The sequence below is a fragment of the Dermacentor silvarum genome, chromosome 10 (assembly GCF_013339745.2).
Source record: "Dermacentor silvarum isolate Dsil-2018 chromosome 10, BIME_Dsil_1.4, whole genome shotgun sequence".
NCBI lineage: Eukaryota > Metazoa > Arthropoda > Arachnida > Ixodida > Ixodidae > Dermacentor > Dermacentor silvarum.
The window spans coordinates 17,190,904-17,212,407 of NC_051163.1; the positions used below are offsets into that span (position 1 = coordinate 17,190,904).

Sequence of the window (21,504 nt, forward strand, 5' to 3'; positions counted from 1 at the left end):
TCGATCAAGTTGTAGCTGAAACAAAAATAACACAGTTTTTGCGGCGCGGTATCATCGCCAGTTTGCAACCTTCGCGACCACGCGGAAAGGAACCGAACGAACATTGTTAATAAGTCGTGGCCCCATCCGGGTATTCACGGTTTCATTATCTTCGGGGCGTTCTTTCGAGGAACCGGCTCGACTCGTCAGTTACGCGGAAACCGCCCTACCACTCCTCCCGCATCACATATCGCTGCCGAAAGACAACAAGTAGACGACACCGAGACGTCCATCTGTCTCCGGTTACAACACTTCCCCGCCATCCTCTCTCTCTCTCTTTCTCTCTCTCACGCTTTCTCGCGCCAGCGCACAATCGTAACGCCGGTGCCACTGTGACGTCGACGGCGGGTGACTCAAGTCGGCGACAACGACAAACGGTGAATCCGATCCCGCTCGGCGTTGTGCCACCCCCCGCGGGGGGTGGCATTCTTTTTCGCGAGCCTTCTATTGACGCCAAACTGTCAACGTCTTTATTTTTCCTCTACTAAGTTTTCCTCCTCCCCTCTACACCTCGTGACCTTCCTGCTTTGTCCCCGCACCGCCCGCGAGAGTCTAACCGCCGCGCCACCGTCTCCGTCAGCGCCGCCGCAGCAGCATCGTGCTTATATCAACCAGTGCTCCCAAGCCCCACGCTTTCTTTTCTTCCATACGACCAGCACGTGTGTGTCGTGTGTGTGTGTGTGTGTGTGGCGTCGAGAGCTGACAGCTCCGTTGGGACGAGGGCCAAGTACGCGTCTTGTGCCGACGATATACCTGGGCAGCTGCAGAACGTGCGACACATCTACACCCATCCAAGCTACTCTCTAATAAGTGGTTCGAGTTTGAGAATTACGTCAAGCAACTATATGCGATTCTTGGCTGTGGAAACAGTAAGTAAACCAAACTTCCGTGAAGTGCATTGATCACACTTGTGTTACATGTACGCTGTCAAATGCAGCCGTACACTCTTAGAAAAAACGTCCGCGCATCCGCTAATTCCTATCAAGGCTAGTTGTCGCAAGAAGCACTATACCTTCATAGCAAGTGAAGGTAGCAAAAGTAGTATAGTTAGTAGGCCTCGGCACTTGCTGAAGCTAGTGCAGTACACTATAACTTAGACACTTACTGAGGAGAGGAGTGGGAGTATTCTGTAAATGTCCACCTAGTGAACATGCCCATTTCGTCTGATGCTGAAGTGCTGATTAGCTGGGGGCGCCTGTCTCATTCTCACCCGCACCCCAGCTTAGTCAATCAGAAATTAATAAGCAGACGAAATGGACATGTCCACTAGGTGGACACTTACAAAGTACAACCGTGGAGTGCAGTTATGATATTTCCCAGCTTCCGATATAACTTCTGCAATGAACTGTCGACGCTAAGGCGTATGCCGAGTAAGGAGCTCTGGCGCGAACTTAATGTCACGTGATTTCGATATGTAGTGATTGGCTGAACACGCGCAAAATGTAGATGTTTCTTTCGAAACATGAGGGTGACGTCGCCGTCCGTGCCTTCGTTATGTGATTTGGCAGTTATTCGAATATTTGACCACAATTCACCCGAAAAGCACGCGAAAGCTTCCGTTCGACAAATTGAGGTCACAACTGCGTCCGATTTCTCCCGGGGCCCCACTCTGTGAAATGAAACGGAAGCATCTGAGACTTGATCAACGCGCTGTTTTGCAGAAAATGACTTTGGAACGGGGGGAAGGCATGAAACAAACACCACACAGAGCGCGAACTGTGTTGTAACGTGCAAAACAGCGCGCTTATCCAATCCACAAACCAACCAACCAACATCACAAAACCTTCAGTTTTGTGATGTTGTTCAATACAATTCCCTAAAATATGCAAGACGTTATCAAGTGCATCACGTGTTAACACGTGATGCACTTTCTTCGGCTTACGGGCCGCAATTAGTATAAGCTAGTAGAGTCTCCTCGACTCGCAAGTGTCAATGCGGTAGCGTCAGTACAGCAGGCTTCCATTTGATCGCCGACACTGGCCTTGTAGTTCATGTCTACAGACACCAATTTCTAATCGCGTAGCTAGCCGAGTCGCCTCCTTCGAACATCTCCCTGAATCGAGTAGTGGCTGGGAATGTTAGGCTTAACAAATTTCGTGGTTCGTGTCTTTTTTTTTTTTTTTTCGAGTTGGTTCTATGAGCAACTGACCAGAGCTGTTCACACATTCTTCCTCATATCCTAAAGGTTCGTTTGATTGGGTTTGTGTGAACGGGTGTGTACTGTATACTGGTTCATTCTTAGCGGAAGAAATACCAGTTAATAAAGCTTTCAGGCAAAAAAGACACAAAATATCAAATGCTATTCACTGCACGCTTGCCAAATACATGTCGTATATTTAAAATGGTAGACTAGGAAGGACCAAGTCTGAGGATAAATGGGAAATATCTCGCTAACCTGTAGCTTGCCGAACAACAAATTGCATGCATTATTTGCTCGAAATGTGCGCACAACTTAGTTCAGCATTTCATCTAGAGATTACACTGTTCTATTCAGCAATGTTGGAAAGGACATGCAACAAATGATTGCAGATTGTGAAACTGCACAAGCATACACTTACTTAAGATAAATAGTTCCAGGAAAATTTTGAGCCCAATAAAAATTATTTCGAGCACGTATGTCAAGTACTTCCAAGTCAGCAGGTTCCTACTATCCTTGAAGTGAACACGTAATGTCGACTTCTGCTGACCCAGAGACACTCATATACAATTTAATAACTCAAATCAGCCACTGCTCGCACAAACAAGCATATTGGCACAGATAGTGCGTCAGAAGACAATGTGGCATAAGGGGACGTGTGCCGTCACTGTGACTCAAAATGTTCATGTTGTCTTTCGTTGGAATAAACTTTGTCTAACCAAAGAACACTTATATGATTGATAACAATTGCCATTCTCTACCAAGGCAAGCATGACTCGCATTGCGTAAATCTCAACTGAAGTTGAAACTTAATTTTCTTTGAAAAGGCCCCAATAAGGCGGGCCGGGAGCCTACCAATATCTACACTCTTAAAAAAGGTCGTCATTTTCACTAAGCAAATACTAGCACGTTACTATAGTCCCAAAAAGCACTACCTTCTTAATAAGTGCAGGTAGTAAAATAATGGTTAGTACTTTTCACTACCTGCTGAAGTTAGAAAAAAGTACTAACTTAGTACTGAGTAAATACTACCTCGGTAGTGCAGTTACTAACGCAAGTGAAATATAATTACCAACAATGCAAAGGGGCCTATTCGACTTACAAGTGCCGTTCGGATTGTGATATGAAGTCGATGGCATTGTAAAAGCATAAGAAAGTAAAATAATAAATATACATGAAAAAAAGAAAAACCGCGTCCTTTCGCTATATATTAAGGCATTAATTGGTACATACATATACGTAATGTTTACCAGGGGCATTAAGGCGCACTGACTCCGGCCAAGAATGTACTACATATCTCCGGCAAGCAAGGACACACAGACAGAAGGACAAGGTGCTACGCAACACTTACTCAAAGAGTAACCTCACGAGTATTTATAGGCCTAGTTTGAGGGATAGAGAGAGAATAAACATCTTTAATGTCTAAATGCAGCTTTGGAGAGGCCTCCTCATTCCAGAATGCCTTGAGCTCGGGCCGCGTCCTGGGCCCTCGCAATCAGCCGTTGCTGATCTCATGTTGCTCCGGTGAGCACCTATGTATTTGGTTAAATAATCAAAGCTTTGTGTACAAATGTGTACAAATATGTACATATGTGTGCTACGACATCGCACATAACTGTTGCAAGCACTGGAGTCAACGTGTCCAGTACTTGCAGAGCGCTACGAGCAGCCGGAGTATCCATGTTTGTCAGTAGTAGACGCATGACATTCGTGAGCGACTTCAGCATAGCAGTGCTCCAACATAATGAACAACCGCTACAGTTTATCTCAATTTCGCATAAGACTGTCACAATCAGAGCATAATAGGCCAAAACCCGACCAGGTGGTAGTGGCTTAGTAGTTACCTAGTAAAAACTGCTAAGAAGCCTTTCTGGCTTGTAAAGGCAGCCCTTACTAGCTTTACTAGCCGTTGGCTAGTACGGAAATAGTCAGAAGGTAGTAAAAGACATAGAAATGTAGTAAACGCGTGCATTTACTAGCTATTTACGAAGTTTATCTTTAAGAGGGTACCGCGAAGTGGGGGGCGCGGGGGTGGGGGGGGAGGGGCTTCTAAGAGACAAAGCATGTCCCGCATGAATAAAGAAGCTTCTAGAAATCAAATTGTCAAGGATCGCACGCTGCATCCTCAAAAGACTGTCCACGTCTAAAGAAAGAGCAGAAAATCTTGAGGAAAATGGCCAGAGACGGATCATCACACAGAGATGCTTCTGCTGCAATAAGGCGACATCGCTCCCGAAAAGGAAAGTCCACGAAATCCTCTTCAGGTTCGAGGGAGATGACTCGTCCTGCAGTGCCGCCTCCTGCTCCATCTGTCTCCAATAAGAGCACGAATTTCAGCGAAAAAAGCAACCATGGTGTTGACACCTCTTCAAGTGAGGAGTGGCCAGCGCTGCCGAAGACATGCCAAACACCAGAGCCACAGCATATGACTCGCCACTTGCAGCCCAACGTCGCTGCAGTTGACCACATACGAGACAAGGATTTGCAAGTGATTGCTATGCTGAAGTCGCTCACGAATGTCATGCGTCTACTACTGACAAACATGGATACTCCGGCTGCTCGTAGCGCTCTGCAAGTACTGGACACGTTGACTCCAGTGCTTGAAAGCTTCGTATAGCACTATGGCCCGCTCCTCGCTGCCATTCCACAAGGAAGTCAAGAAAGCCTCTCTGTTGCAGTGGAATGCCCGGGGCCTCAAATCAAGAATTTCAGATTTTAGACACTTTGTCTTCGAAAACCGTTTTCCCATCCTCGTAATTTGTGAACCGAACGTTCAAAATGCCATCCGCATTTCTGGATATGAAGCATTCATGTCCTCTACCTGTGGTGATGTGAGCAAGGTGATTGTATATATAAGATGTGAACTCACGTACGTGTTGCACCTAATCCCACCTCACGACACCAACCAGTACGTTTGTTTAATCGTAAAGACGAAGAAACTTACGTTCACTCTCGTCGCTGCCTACATTGCTCCTTCAAGTCGCTTCGACTCTAAACGACTGCACGACGTGTTATCCACGACACCCGGCCCTACGATCCTCACTGGAGATTTTAATGCTCACCATCCGCTTTGGGGGAGTTCGAAAATGGACTCTAGGGGAAAGAGGCTTGTATCTTTTGCAACACAGCACCACCTTTATTGCCTCAACGATGGTAGTCCAACATATTTACGAGGGATTACATACAGCAGCTGCCTAGATTTGACCCTGGTCTCTCGGCGTCTTGAACGAAAAGTGCAATGGTTCTCAGATATCGAATCACATGGCAGCGACCATATTCCCACGTATCTGAAGATCAAGGGACTATTGAAATACTCCTCCACGACTCTCCAACGAATTGACTGGCCAGCGTTTCGGTCACACATGGAGGAAGTATGTCAGGAAGGAAACCATTCTAGTCTGGAACACGAAATTCAAACAGCCATGAAAGAGACCACGCGCGGTTTTCAGCCGTTCCCGAAATATGAAGAATTTGAAGCTGAATTGCAGCGACTACGAGCGATTCGCCGGCGGGCGGAAAGAAGATACAGGAGAACAAAATCCATCCACGATCTCAGAGAGGCAAGGCGAATACAAAAGAAGATTCAGCGGCGCATCGATGCGCTCCAATCTCAAAAATGGAAACGATTCTGTGAGTCGTTGGATCCACGTCAGCGCTTATCTCAGATATGGAGGACCGTGCGTGGACTTCGCGTATCACCGCAACAGCGTGTTCCTTTCAAATCTCTCGCTTTGCACCAAGGTTGCAGAGAGATTCAGATTGCTGAAGAATTTTGTTCAAGACTTGCTGGCTTGCAGCCCCAATGTGCACTTACACCATGTGCCACTCCTGCGTCCCGGGACTCCCGTATGGATGTCATGTTTTCGATGGAGGAGCTTGATGCGGCCCTGGCGACTTGCAGGCGCTCTTCGTCACCTGGGCCAGACGGCGTTACCTATACGGTGCTCGGCAATCTTGGCCAGAAGGCGCAACTCGTGCTGCTAAACCATTACAACGAGTCTTGGCGCAATGGTGTGGTTCCACGTGAATGGAAATGCAGCCGCTTGGTACCACTTCTCAAACCAGGTAAATCACCGTTAGATTTGTCATCGTACCGCCCCATCGCTCTGGCCAGCTGCATCGGAAAAATAATGGAAAGAATGGTTTTGACGCGCCTGGAATGGTACCTGGAGAAATACAATGTGTACCCAGATGCTATGGCTGGCTTCCGGCGTGGACGCTCATCCATAGATAATGTCATCGATTTGGTCACATTTGTTCAACATCAAAAACGTCTGAAACGACTCACTGCGGCATTGTTCCTTGACATAAAAGGCGCCTACGATAACGTAGCACATTATGCCATTATAGAGGCTCTGATTGAAGCCGGAATTGGTGGCCGCACTTTTCAGTGGCTATGCAGCTATCTGACCGACAGACATTTCTTCGTGATGACCGAGGATGGCGCCACGACTCACTACCAAACATTCCGTGGAGTACCACAAGGTGGGGTGCTGAGCCCGACACTATTCAACTTAGTGCTCGTTGGCCTAGTCAGATGCTTGCCCAACACCGTTGGAATATCAATCTATGCTGACGATATCTGCATCTGGGCGTCTGCTGTAACACGACTGCAGGTACGAGCAAGGCTACAAAAGGCAGCTACGTTAACATCACTGTACTTACGAAAACAGAACTTGGAGCTGTCTTCAGAGAAATGCTGCCTTGTTACATTCACTCGGAAGGCAATGAGGCCTTACTCTGTAAGTGTCAATGGGCAAACAATTGCAAACGCACGGAAACACCGCTTTTTAGGGGTAATTATCGACCGCGACCTTTCATGGAGCCCGCACGTTTCATACCTAAAGAAGAGGTTAACGACCATAACACACCTCCTTAAATTCCTCGGTGGAAAATCATGGGGCACATCGGTGCGGTCAATGCTGCAGCTTTATTGTGCCTTATTCCTCGGTTTCGCAAGATACAGCCTCCCGGTGCTAGGCAACACCTGCAAAACAAACCTGCGTGTACTCCAGGGACTACAAGCTCAAGCCCTAAGGACGTGTCTCGGTCTTCCGAAGTGTGCGTCTACGGCGGCAACGATTGTCATTGCGCGAGACCACCCAATAACAACGTACTTAGCCACCGACGCCCTCAGGGCGCATATTCGGCACGTTGCCCGACTACCTTCCCACCATCTTGCATCTTTACTTACAGAAAGGCCACACACAACTTTCAGTCGTTTAATTGCTGCCAATCATACCTCGTTGCCATCGAACTACATGCCTGCAGCAAGACCATCCTCACCGTTATGGTGCCTGCACAAACCTGACATACGCCTCACCATCCCAGGAATCACAAAGAAAGCTCACATGCCGTCATCTGCCCTGAAACAGGCCACGTTAGGACTTTTACATGAGGTTCACAGTGCCCGCGTACATGTTTATGTCGATGGCTCAGTCACACCTACAAGTTCAGCTGCCGCAGTGGTGATTCCAGCAAGATCCGTCAAGATGCAGCTAAAGACGTCACATGTCTCATCAACAACAGCTGCTGAACTGGTAGCCCTCCGTGCGGCTCTTCATTTCATTCTGGAGGAACCACCCCATCCATGGTCAATCTTCTGTGACTCCAAGGCAGCCCTACAGAGTTTACTCTCAGTACTGCGCCATGGATCACATGAGCAGCTCGTCGCAGAGATAAGACAAGTACACCATCGCATAATTGATGAAGGGCACAATATAATATATCAGTGGTTGCCTAGTCACTGTGGCATACATGGCAATGATCGAGCGGACGCAGCGGCCCGATCTGCTCATGACGGTGTCAACTGCGTTGCCATTCCTCTTTCGAGAGCCGACGCAGCGAAAAAACTTTCCGCGCTTGCGCGTGAACTAACATTGATGCAATGGAATTCCTCCGATTTCACAAGTGCACGCCTACATGCCCTGGACCCTAATTTACAGCTTCGTATTCCATTCGACCTTCCACGACGGGACTGCACACTTCTAATCCGTCTATGGCTTGGAGTAGCATTTTCAAATGCGTACTCCTTTCGTATCGGAATGGCCAATAGCCCACTTTGTGAATCCTGCGGGTGTAACGAAACAATCGCACACCTTCTTTGTGAGTGCCCTCGTTTCAACCCGCAGAGAGCAGCTCTCTCAGCGACAATAGATCAACTGGACAAACGCCCAATAACAGAAAAGAACATCCTTGGAAACTGGCCTACACAAACAACGGCGCGAGCCGCCCTGAAGGCACTGCTGCGTTACTTGAAAGACACCGGACTCAATGACAAATTGTGACTCTGCATTGTGTTACTTAGGACGGAACGTTCAGACAATGCAACACGCGAACGCCTTCGCGGACTTCATGACAGTGCCCACAGAAACAGTTCTGTTTTGTGTGCGTGTGTGATTTTCTTGTTTCCTTCCTTTTTGTTTATTCTTTATTTTCACTTATTTTTCTCTCTCTCTCCTTTCGCATCCCTTTACCCCTCCCCCGGTACAGGGTAGCCAACCGGAGATAACCTCTGGTTAACCTCCCTGTCTTTCCTTTACTTTTTTCTCTCTCTCTCTCTTCTAGAAATCAGACTTGCGCCATGCAGCTTAGCAGATATGGTCGTCGGCGTCTCTGAAAGACAGAAGACACTCGCGAAGAAAACATTTAGCGGGGCAATTGTAACTATAACGAAGCAAAAGCCTAATGAAATGCCGACAGGGACGGGGCCAACAATACGCGGAGTTGTGAACGGGAGACGAAACTAGTGAGACACATATGGCGACGGGCACCGGAGGCAATCAGCGAAGGTGAATGTCCTAGGAAGGGAAAAGCAAACAGATAACGAAAAAGAAATTCTTCTTTGGGGTTACATGACAGGCGGTGCACGAATGGTGGGGGCTTGCCCATGCGCAGGCATGGACGGCGCAGACACGGCTTTAGAGGAGAGGCACGCGGAGTCGGCAGATTGGCCGTCGATTTGACCCGCTCTGTCGTTTGCTATATTTAGCCACTGCCGGGGATGCTGCGCCTCGGCAGAGTGAGGGCGGTCGTCGCATCACGTGACCAATCGGCCGCGGTCCGATCTGTCACATCGTGCGGATCCAGCTGCGTCGCGTCGTCTCTAGAAGTTCGAGACTCGTCTCTGGCTCTTGCGACTGCCGTGACATGGTTCCTGTCCCTCTTTGTCCCTTGAGGACGCCGGCTTCTATCCCCCTGCTCTGCCGAAGGTCAAAACAGTGGTGTTTCGATCGCTCATCAGGCATCTTTGCAACTTCTTCAACGAGAGGAGGTCACTGAACGCGCCCGTCCAAACCACACGCCACCGCCGCCAGCTACGTTTCAGCTGCCGGCGTGCTCCTCTGTGTCTCCCTCTACCAGCCTTCCCCAGCGAAAGAAAAGCACCACACCGACACCACAGAAACCCACGGGACTCCGTTCTCTCCGTGGCGGCTCGGGTTGCCAGTCGCGATGCCAGTACATTCACTGCTGGTCATGAGAGCGGGAAAACGATGACAAGTTTTTTTTTTTTTTTAATGCGTAAGGATTTCTATGCCCACCCGCCGCGGTGGCTCAGTTAACTAAGGCATTGCGCTGCTGAGCACGAGGTCGCGGGATCGAATCCCGGCCGCGGCGGCCGCATTTCGATGGAGGCGAAATGCGAAAACGCCCGTGCGCTTGCGTTGTAGTGCACGTTAAAGAAAGCCAAGTGGTCAAAATTAATCCGAAGGCCTCCACTACGGCGTGCCTCATAATCATAACTGGTTTTGGCACGTAAAACCATAGAAACTAGAGCCTTCTATGCCTACCCAACGAGAAAAACCCGTCCGTCCGCCCGTCTCGTAAGACAATCCCTTTCAATATAGGGCCTGCAGCAGCGAGCGAGCTCACCTTCGTACTGCCTCTCGCTTCCACGCGAACTAAGCGGCGAGAAAGCAGCACTCACGAAGCTATCAGCACTCGGCGCACTCTGCCCCCATTGCAGATAGCTTTCAAGATTGGGCCCACGCGACCGCGCCAAAGGCAGCCGCTACTGGAGTGCGGTTCATCACGGTTGATAATGGTTCGTATCGAGAGGAGGCAGCGTCATCGACCACGTCTACGTACGAGGTCTACCAAACGTGACGCTGTTCAATTACGTCACGTGCTACAGCACGCATCGGCCAGTGCTCATCTGCCACGAAGCAGCGGCATCATCCAAACGCACCATCATATAAGTGAACGTAGCTACTACTCGCCTCTTCTCCAGTCGTCTCATGCTGGTCTTATAGTTAACATTTCGGTGTTGCAACCGCGCTTCTCCGTTTCACAATTCTTTCGCGGCGTTTCTCGCAATTATACCACAAACAGCAGCATAGCAGCAAGGGCAAGGGCTTACGCATCATTTAGATAACTCCCCCATAAGATTCTGCGTGTAAATTTCTTTGTTTTTGTTGCCGTGACTTGAGCAGCCGTCGAGTGGACGACACCGGTCTGGACATCTGAAAAGAGGAAAAAAAGAAATTCACAATGTTCAAATAGCTAGAACTCGTTTGTGAGATGGCTGAACTTGTTTTTTAAATGCGAAGTGTTTTGTTGCTCCACCGAATTTTCTTCCTCGTCGTCCGGGCAGCCTAGACACTCGGCGCCACAAACGCAAAGGCTCTTGGGAGCAGGTGTTTGAAAGTGAAGTCTGGCGTTCTCTCCATCGCCCTCTCTCGTACCGTACGTAGCAGACGCGCAGCAGGAGTTGCGTCTACTGGTACTTAGCGGCACGTTGTGCGTGTCAGTGCTTCCTCAATAGTTCTGCGGTATGGCCTCCGAGATTGGTATGCGCGCTGCTCTCATCGCACACTCTCGGAGGCCATGGCTCTGTGCTGATCAGACTTGTACGTAACGAATAAACATGAAATAATTACTCGTAATCAATTACATTTCTTGGTAATCTTGTAATTTAACGATTACTTTGTTTACTCGGCAACGCTCACTGTAATTCAATTACATTGTTTAGTAACAAGTTACGTATAACTTGCTACCTTATTGACGAGACAAGCTGTAACAAGCGACGCATATTTGAGAACCTGAATTTGCTAGGAGCTGCGCAGTAGAACGCCCGAGATCGTGCCGCGCAGCATCCTTCACTGCTGCGTGTTCAGACAGGCGAACACGGGGGCTCAGTATTTATTTCTTCATCTTGACGCTCGACCAGATGATGGTCGATGAATTGAACTGGTATGTCTCGATAGCGAAGGCCACCTAGGACGTAAATGCCAGGAATTCACATACGCACGATTTTTTTAGCTTTACATTACCTTAACCGGGAGCGCCTTCTCCAAGTCCCAGCAACAATGGAATGATGTGCTTCGTATAGGACCCAGGCGCTGAGCAACTACAATATGGTGTGCAAGGGGGGATGGATTCGGAATACCGTGCCTAGCAGCACTTAGCATTTCCTAGCAAAACTTAGCCAAGCTTAGTAAAACCTGGAAGAATAGCTAGGTCGATCACCAGCTCCGCTGTTTACTCCAGCCTTGCACCCCTAGTGTAAGCTGCCCACGTTCTTTTTTTTTTTTTTTTTTTTGAGGCAATCGTTAGTGCATAAGCAATATATGAAGGGCTGCAGAGGACGCAGTGAAAAGGCTAAGTCAGCTCCTATTTACTGCATTCATGCATTGTTAATAAAAGTTCAGAGAAGAGTAACTAACATAGCAGTAATCGATTACTATTGAGCGATTCCTCGATTGCTTTCGTGGTGCAGTAATTCGTAACTGTAATCAATTACATTTTTGGATGAAGTAATTGTAAATGTAATCGGTTACTTCCTTTCTGTAACGTGTACAAGTCTGGCGCTGATGTATCGTTCTTTCTAATTCAGGTGGCATTCGGCGCTCTTTCTATCACTCGCCATATTACCTTTTAGGCAGGTGCTTGAGAATGACGTCAAGCCTTATTCCCCTCGTTCCCTCTCGCACACAGCAGGTCATATGCCTAGTTCGACGCTGCGTTCGTATGCGGGGTTGTTTCCTCGTTATCATTGGCCTAGCGTGTCCTGCGTTGTACTCGCGATGATGTAAACTGTTCTATACTACAAAAAAAAAAAAAAAAAAAAAGCGCAGGGAATGTTTAGGTCGCAATTCTGGTGCATAAAAGCGTGTGCTTAGAGGCTATTCTTCAGTCAGCTTCTTATTGTTATTAAGCGAGTCAAAACATCAGAAATGACAGAAGCAGCAGAAAAATTCAAAAAGAGTATTTGTAAAAAAAAAAAAAAATATGGCAACGTGTATAACGCGACAAATTCTTCGCATTACCATACATTCCAACTATGCGTGGGATATGCGTAATTTATGTTCCTTGACCCCTGCCGGTGTCGTCACAAACAGTATTTGTTTTAAAGAAGATTAATTACCGTGACAACTTTTACACGATAGGCTTTGCTCTGAAGTGATGTGTTTCAACATGAGCAGAGAGTACTCGTGCTTGTCACAGATCATACGCTGACTCTGTATTACGCATGATTTGTATATACATTTACATTTTATATCATGTTCTCTGTATATTTGCATAGTGTATGTGGGAGCTCCTGTCATGTTAAGCGATTTTGAACGCTTTTGATAACTTTTTTTGTGTGTTTATACTGTTCTCCATGTGATGTTTTTTTTTTTATACGTGTGTGTGTTATATTGTTCGAGCCTCTGCTGTGAATACATTCTGCCATATCATGTTTTGTTCGAGCGTTCTTTGAGCAGTAGGCTTGATTCGTAGACGTTTTCGCTCATAAGATCCCTGCGTATTGGTCCACGTTTTCTGGTTTATATTCCTGGAAAGTAGCAGTGAATGGTCACAACTCTAAACGGGTATTGTTACTGATAACATATTGAATCGCGCTATACGAACTCTCCCATAGAATCTCTCAAAGCGAGTGCCCTCATTCCAAGTGACCAAGTATGACACTTAACACCCGTGCGGCAACCCTTTAAACGGGGTAATTATTGAGGTAGACATCCAATGTTTTCGGGAGTGCAAGGTCTTTTTAATTCATTCCCAGAGTCCTCGCCGGTAACCTTCTTGGCGGTAGGTTTTGTTACTTGAATAGTTAATAGATATTCATTAAAACAAGGAACCACGAACGGGACGCTTTCTTCTTAATGATAGGCCGGTAGGGTGGTTGTTTTGACATGATTATTTGTCCTCATGGCACGTGCGAACCATACGTTCTTCCCGTCTTTCGTCAATCGTTCATACGCGCCGTAGAAGAACGATAAACATCTTCTTTTCCCTTGTTGACCTGCGTCGTTACTCGCTTTAATATTCCGACGGAGCAGTCCTTTCGTACTGCAGTTATCGCCCGCCTCCCTCCGCTATAAAGTGAAACCTCGAAAACAAGCCCTTCATCGGGCCCTTTGAGGAACGCCCTCAGTAGCGCCCGAGTTTTTCGAGCGACGCGATAAATAAGGATTGCCAGTGGGCTCGGTAATTTGCACGTGGACCGAGGCGTGGACGGGAGGCAAGTTGCAGAAACCGCAGCGCACGCCAAAGCGACGGCCCTGCCGGCAAGCGGGAAAGAAAAAAACAACAACAAAACGTCCAACGGGGTGGCGGCCGGTGGGGGCCCCCATCTAGAAAGGGTCAAGTGTGGTCCTAAGCGTCCGTCCGTTCTCCCTTTCTCAGCATCCTCCTCTCATGTCTTACTCTCTCTCCCTCACTCTGTACTCTGCCGGTTGCGGCGGCAGTTTCGACTTGTCCCCTCACCGCCATCACCAGCGCGCTGGGACTGGAAAGGGCGTGCGAGAGATTAGTCCTTTTCCTCGGAACGCAGGCAGGCCACGTCGAGAGGGACTGGCTTCTGGCTTCGTCGCTCCCAAACAACTTCCAGAAAGAGCCGGCGGCACACGCATCTTGAGAGACGGCGCCGCGATTTGGTTGTTCGCGAGAGTTCCTTTTTCGACTGCACGAAAATACGCACGTGTGCCCGTTAACGTCAGTGTGCTTAGTGAGAAAGTGACACGCCCCTCCTCTGCAACCCCCCCTCCCCCTCTTTTTTTTTTGTCACTGTCCTCGCAGTGATGTCGCCGACCACTACCAGGAGAAGAAGACTGTTGTGCATCTACAGCGTCTCGTGCTGAACGGTGGACCCGAGGTTCCCGCATTCTTCGTTCCCGGAGGGTACAGAATCCTCCTTGGAAGTGCTGTGCGCGAGGAAGAGGACAGTTTCTCCTCTGAAGCAAAACGTGAGCGTTCTTGTGCGTGCGGAGTGCAGGAACGCGCGCTGTCGAACAGTGTTTTAATGTCTCCGACACTGGACAGCTCGCGAAGCGCCGTTTCTTTCAGTCCTGGTCACTCGTTCTTCAGAGATCGCCGCTAAGAACATCGATTGTGTCCAGCCATAGCAGGAAGATGCTGTGTGCGTCATTTCTCTACGGAAAGTTTACAACGGCACATTCATGTCATACGAGTGCTACTCGAAAGTGAACAAACCGCGTGGGAGAGAGCGGAACTGACTGCGGAACACTTCGCCGTGAACTTCCAGGCGAGAGACCGCAGTGCCTGAACAAATATTTAATCTTCAGTTTTTCTCAGTGTTCGCAAGCTGTTGGCGTTTGAAATAAGCGTGGTATTTATTTTTAGTCGGGTAACCGTCCATCGTCAAGTGAAGAAAGATTCCGTCAACGAACAAGGCGACCGGCCGACGAGCTGAAACCACCAACTCGTGCGATCTCCGTGAAACACGAGAGCCCGGGAGATAAGGGTGCCGACGCGCAGTCCCCGCTACTTTCGTAACGAAGTGCTTGGCCTTATAGCACCAGCTCTTGGTGGACTAAGGAACTGAGCATTGCGGCTGGCAACTCAGCTTGCCTCAAAGTGGCTCGTCAACTGTGGCCTTGTGACTGTGGTCGTTGGACATTGTCAACGATGGAGTTATCCAGCAGCCGAGGCCTGTGTTGGATCTTTTGGATATGCATGGTCATCTGTGTGCCAGGAACGTAAGTACCCTTGACTAATCTTAGAGAGACATATTCTCTAACTACATACTTCAATATGACTGGTCATGGGTATTTTTACTATTGTTAACAGTAGCTTTCTGTTTCTGAAGGTCCAGAATAAGTGTTTGCGAAAGAGGACGTGACCTATCCCTGTGAATGTTGCCTAAGGAATATGTATGCGATGTTCCATGACCTATGCATGGTACTGCCGAATAAGAATGCCAAAGAGGTACCGTTTCCTGCTTGCATATTGGTTTAATAACATTTGCTCAGAGATAGATGTCGGACATGCGTCCAAGACGAATAAGTACTTTATGCACCCAAATCTTAACAGTCAAGTTTGATCCTACATGGCGCTGAAGGTGCTACCATAAGAATTCAAGCAGATATTTGACTCTGGTCGGTCACGATCAATTTGGCAGAGAACATCGTGGCAAATCTTGTGGGTGCTTTCTAAGTGCATCGCGTGGAAAAGTGCCACGCACATATGTGGTTCTACTGCATGTATAGTCTATGGCAAAAAACCAAACGTAAGAGCAAGGTGGGCCGTTTTGAATGGCCTGGCCTTTACTTTTATGTGACAGGGCGTCAATACTTATGTGGAAAAGCAGCAACGTGTTTCAGGGATAAAAACAATGCAGTGACAGCAACAACAAAAGACATCTTTATGGTCTTCTCGTTAAATGGCTGACCTATTTGCGTAAAGTGTGCTGTAATAGAACGTAGGAAAATTAAGAGCACTGTCTCGCAGTTCCAACATGGCTCACGAGAAGGGCAGCTTCTTCGTTCTTTTGTAATTAAGACGTGAGATAAGACTAGTAAGCTACACGCGGTAATCAGTGTTTGGAGATAACCCTGAAACGCGTTACTCGGGGCCGTGGCGTACTTGGCTTTCGCGACGCTCAGAAAACGCGAGACGTGCGCAGCTCAACAGCAAAAATGAAACCAGACAACGCCTTCCTCATTAATGCATGCACGTCACAAAGAACCACTGATTTCTCCACGCTGATCGGGAATCGAATACGGCGGAACAACTTTTCCCCCCGAACTGCTATAGAATAAAATCGTTCTGTCTGACAGTGTATTCATGGGTAATTTTGCAAGCGGTATTGAATGTGTCTTACAATCTTTCTTTGATTCTCATTTCGTTTCATTTTGTTTTCCTTAAAGAGCCCGCTGGAGTTATTGCATAAGACTTGTAGTGATGTTACACGATTTGTTCTGATCCCCAGCTCTAAATCCCTTAATTTTATGGGTATCATAGGTATAATATTTCTTTTTTCACATTTTTACCGTCAAATACATGGCTTCGTGCATGTTCCACGTTTTCCTTTCCTTTCTTTTTTTCGTGCAGTGCATAAAGTTTTATTGCTATATGTTTTTTTTTTTAATATTGGGAGACCCATTCACTAAATCTTTCGATAGACGGCGGCACCCACATACCTGCTGTGCAAAGACAATCTCTGGCAGAGAATTTGCCGAATTTCGCCAGTCAACATTTGCCAGAAATGGTCCTCCTGGGATCTTGGCCGGACCCTCGTCGTCGGCGCGATGTTCTAAAGGTTGTCAACAAATATCTTCGCAATAAGTGGTCTCGATTTAAAAAAAAAATTGAACAGAACTTTGCGGTTCACATTCATACAAACCACCATCTTCGTCCTCATCATCGAGACTTTTTCTCTCTTCCGAATTCTGCGCCCGTTCCCTTTCACCAATGCCGAGTAGCTGATCAGAACCTCAATTTATACCGACCTCTAAACTTGTCCGTCGTAATAAAGCTCTCTCTCTCTCTCTGTTAAAATAAAATAAAAGCTTGAATCGAAAAACAGCATCTCTGTTTCAGCGGCAGGCAACTAATTTGCCTTTTTCGCAACGTCGCGCCACAGCGTGCGTTGCAACGCACGAGCAGGGGAGGAGACAGTTGAGATTAAGCGACGGGGAAGTGGCTGCCTATGCACCGGTTCGTGCGTCGAGGCGAATGAATGTTTGCCCTCCTCCTCCTCTTCGCAAGGGTCTCGAGAAAGCGGAACACTCATTCATGGACACCGCGCTCGTAGGGTGGAGACACACCGCACGTACAAGGACGGGTGCCCCGCGATGACCGGCGCTTCGGGCGGTTCGCAGAACGACGGCACGCCTATACGCAAGCGGGAGTCATGCAAGACGTTTATTTTTCAATCAAGTCTCCGCGCGCACGCCACCGTCTCCTCCTCGTTTGGCTCGTGGTCCGCGTAGAACCATACAGCACAGTGGAAGTGAAAACTTGTTAGCCGGATCTCTGCGCACCTGGCGCCGTATCTCTGCAGCCTCAACTGTCAAGTATACCGCGACTGCATAAGTGAATACTGGTGAATGCGACTATTTAGAAAATTCCGGTGGAACCCAACTATATGCGATGATCGTCTATGCAATGCGTGAGCCTATTCGCGTAGCACACATACTTTACTGAACTTTACCGATTCAACGGAGAGTGACTGTGCATGCGTATGTTTGGCTTCGTCGCTTTTGCAGCCAAACATGCTGTGTGGTATAGAATATCGATACGAATATCGAGTAGTCGCATTGCAGACACATATATTTACAACAGTAATATTAGGCCTGTGCAGACTATAGTGCAAGAAAGGAAAGGACAGTGAACTATCAGGGACAAGGGGTAAGTTAAACACTAGGTCACTAACTGTCATTAAATAAAAAGTGCACGAAACATCTTTAGAGCCTGGTTCCTAACAAGGTTTCCAAGAATGAATCACTGCTGTATGACTAGCTGGCCAAAAACTCTAAATAAATGGTTGCTGAAAACAGATCAGAAGTTGTGAAAAAATAAAACAAAGCTGACGAAGGATTGATATGCCGTAGACACATGCAGTAGGGTACGTTGCAAGGAAAACATCACTGGTTGTCGCGTAAACGATAAAACTTCTATACATGACTAGACTGTCCAAAATGCACTAAGTGAAATAATTCAAGCAAAAAATCACAGGTTGTCGGGTAGACATGCGCCGCGAAATCGAAAGCAGAGTTTACATTGCACATTTTGTTTCTGCATTACTTAGAAAACTTTTGTCGTTGTTTTAGTTCCGATCGTTGGCGATACTTTGTTAAGCAGACGGAGAATAGTAAGCAGACCTTAACAGTCGGTTGTTGCGAAGTATTCGGCTAGCTTCAAATATTCGAAAAACCCAAGTAGTTCGTTTTTAAGTACGGATGTGAATAGTTAGTGTGTAACATTCGTATTCAAAACTTTGAACGTTAGCTCACTTTAATTACATTACAAACACTAAATCCAAATGTAGATGAAGAATTTAAACACTTTTAAACAATTTTGCAGGTCATTGGCTGTCTAAAATTGTTTGGGTTACCGCGAACTGTTACCAGATGGCGCACCCATAAGTTTAAGGCAAGCAATTGTGTATCTGTGGTGAAAACGGCAAGGTGACGTCACAAGAACGAGCATGACTTTGACGTGGACCCTCGTTCGAATCCCACCATCGGACGCGCAATTTTTTTATATTTTTTTTACTGAAGCGGCCCGAAACGAGGCTGGCGAGGGACCTGCAGCAAAATGCTTGGTATCAGGCATATAACGCTTCGTACCAATAAGTGAATGAGCAAATGATGACGCGGAAATGGCGCAGTATACAGGACCATTTAGACACTGATGCAGAAAGCTGAGCTAGTTGGTCACTAAAATTATGAAAAGCATAGTTGCAGTATCAAGGAAAACTTCATAGGACTAGCTCTATAGACAAGCGCCTGGCCTCTGAAGTTTGTCTTGTTCCTTAGCGCTGTAGCCTTGTTTAAAAGACCATTTGGTCACCGTCACTAAGCGTATGGAGGTGCATTCCGTCATTGATTCGCGGCTTGTTTCACCGTTATCTCACGAGACCATCGCTCTGGGACAGAGGCGCGGCCCCTTTCTCGAGAATGTTGAAAAACGGATGGCAAAACGCCCTTCCCCGGTGGCGAAGCGGGGAGCAGCCGCTGCGTAATTTGCGGTAGCGTTGCACAAGACCGGAAAGCGACTAAGCCGCAGCTTGTTCTTTACTTGGATCCGTGCGTGCCGGTATCAAAGCCGCGCAGACGCACGTGGCTTCGTTATAGAGAGAGCGCGTCTCGTTCGTTTTCGCGCGAAGGAAAAACCGCCCCTCTCCTTCTTCCATCCGCTTCGGACTCGAGCGCTCGCGCTTCGAACATCGCGTGACGTCACTTCTCGACAGACCCGGTGACAGCTGGAGATCGCGCTTTTAAGATGCTTGCTTTTACGAGGAGCGGATGCGCACGGCGATATCGGGTGTCGTCTGTGCAAGTCTCTGGTTGTTACGAGAGTTGCGTTCCTAGAACGAAAGTGATCAGGGCCTCGTAATTGGCGGCATTGCTTTGGCACTTGGTGCAAGCGGGTTGGTCGTCCAATTTTCTGCTCCCGGTCATCTTAGATTGACACAATAGCGCCTTCAAAGCTTTGTACGGTCATAAGTATGAAAGGGAACTGCAATTCGAGATGTTAGTAACACGTATGTATGTATGTATGTATGTATGTATGTATGTAGTGTGTATGTGTGTGTGTGTGTGTGTGTGTGTGGTGTGTGTGTGTGGGTGTGTGTGTGTGTGGTGTGTTGTGTGTGTGTGTGTGTGTGTGTGTGTGTGTGTGTGTGGTGGGTGTGTGTGTGTGTGTGTGTGTGTGTGTGTGTGTGTGTGTGTGTGGTGTGTGTGTGTGTGTGTGTGTGTGTGTGTGTGTGTGTGTGTGTGTGTGTGTGTGTGTGTGTGTGTGTGTGTGTGTGGTGTGTGTGTGTGTGTGGTGTGTGTGTGTATGTATGTATGTATGTAGTATGTATGTATGTATGTATGTTGTATGTATGTATGTATGTATGTATGATGTTATGTACAGGGCGTAGCCAGGGAAGCACGTGACCCCCCCCCCCCCCCTCGAAATTTCTGTGCACCGTGAAACCGGATCGACATATCCTTGTTGTAATCGCAAAGAAATAAATGGAGTATCTCAGTCAGATGATGAGCGGTATACACATGCGAGGTTGTAATCCTGTACATTTTAGACAAAATGCCGCAGACCTTACCCATGCCCCCCACCGGGGCAAGGAGGGGGGGGGGGGAGGATATTACGATGTATTTTATTTGTCCTGAGCACAAGCCTTCTACGGTATATATGCATAAATACTTCATTAACGATGAGTTACCTTTACATGCAGCACGCAATCAACAGCAAACTTGTGAGAGCAGAGACTGACAACCAGCGCATTGTTCTGAGGTCAACAGTGATGTCGCCGCGACACTGTTGTTGTCTATTTCTTCTGCTATAGGAACGTGTCTCATTAAATTTGCTCGAAGCAAGTCATCGGTCTTGTGTCCTTTCACCGTTAGACGGTTTCCAAGAATATCTTCGGAGACTGACGAACGAAACCTTTTCGCGAACAAAATTTTTCGTAGTTGCAGAACAAGTTCAAATTCGTAAACTTTACGAAAAATTCGGAAAAGTTGGCAGGTATTATTTTATGGTTCTTAATTGTGTAGTCTTGTGTTAGTTTAGGTTGTCCCGGGCGTTTGGGATGTCTAAGTCTCCCCTTTGTGTCCCGTTTCTATTGTGCTGGTACCATAAATCAAGACACTTTTCTTGAGCGCGCATTTGTTCAGGGAACCTTCTCTTTCCCCTCTGATCTTTCTATTCCCTCACCCTTCTTCGCCTGTCGGGTGTAGCCAAGCTGAAGCTGTTCCTGTTAACATTCCCACTTTCTGAGCAAGTTATCTCTCTTTGACGGCTCTCAATATAATGTGCTATGTCCAGAGCCACAGCAACTAGCTGTCATGGTTAACGTTTCCGAATATAGTTTACACATGTAAACATGGTCTTACATGTGGGCGTTGGTTGGGCGATTGATACAAAACGATATGCGCAGGCTGGGGGTTCAATGAACAAGCGTGGTGTGAGCGCGCACAAACAAACATGAATAGATCACACTGAATGACTGCAGACAACGACTGTCAAAACGCTGGCAGCAAGCGCATATATACGCCGCAGCAGCGGGCGAAGGTACGTGCGGTCTATCGCTTCAACAGAAACTGAGCGGCGAACGCATAGTGCATAAAGGTCAGAGCCGTGTGGAGATAAGAGACGGTGCGGCGAGCGACGAGCGCGGTTGTTGGCAGAGGAAAAGTGCCCCCCCCCCCCCCCCCCCCCCGCTCCCTCCGGCGCTGGCTTCCCGCTTCCTTGCTTGCGCGTGGGAGAGGTAAGAGACCGTGCGGTCGAGCGACGTGCGTGGTTGTTGGCACAGTAGAAGTGCCCCCCCCCCCCCCCCCCCCCCGCTCCCTCCGGCGCTGGCTTCCCGCTTCGTTGCTTGCGCGTGGGAGATTGAGTGCGTTCGCTCTCCGTGATAG

General features: G+C 47.8%; 1 protein-coding gene across 1 annotated transcript in view; it reads left to right on the plus strand.

Annotated features, from left to right (window-relative positions):
- The first annotated feature begins 552 nt into the window (after positions 1 to 552).
- LOC119466398 (complement C3-like) overlaps positions 553 to 21,504 on the plus strand; it is a 110,084-nt gene continuing 89,132 nt past the window's right edge. Inside the window, 2 exon segments of the mRNA XM_037726910.2 lie at positions 553 to 908; positions 14,198 to 15,117. Coding sequence (XP_037582838.1) covers positions 15,047 to 15,117 — 71 coding nt within the window. The 5' untranslated portion in view covers positions 553 to 908; positions 14,198 to 15,046.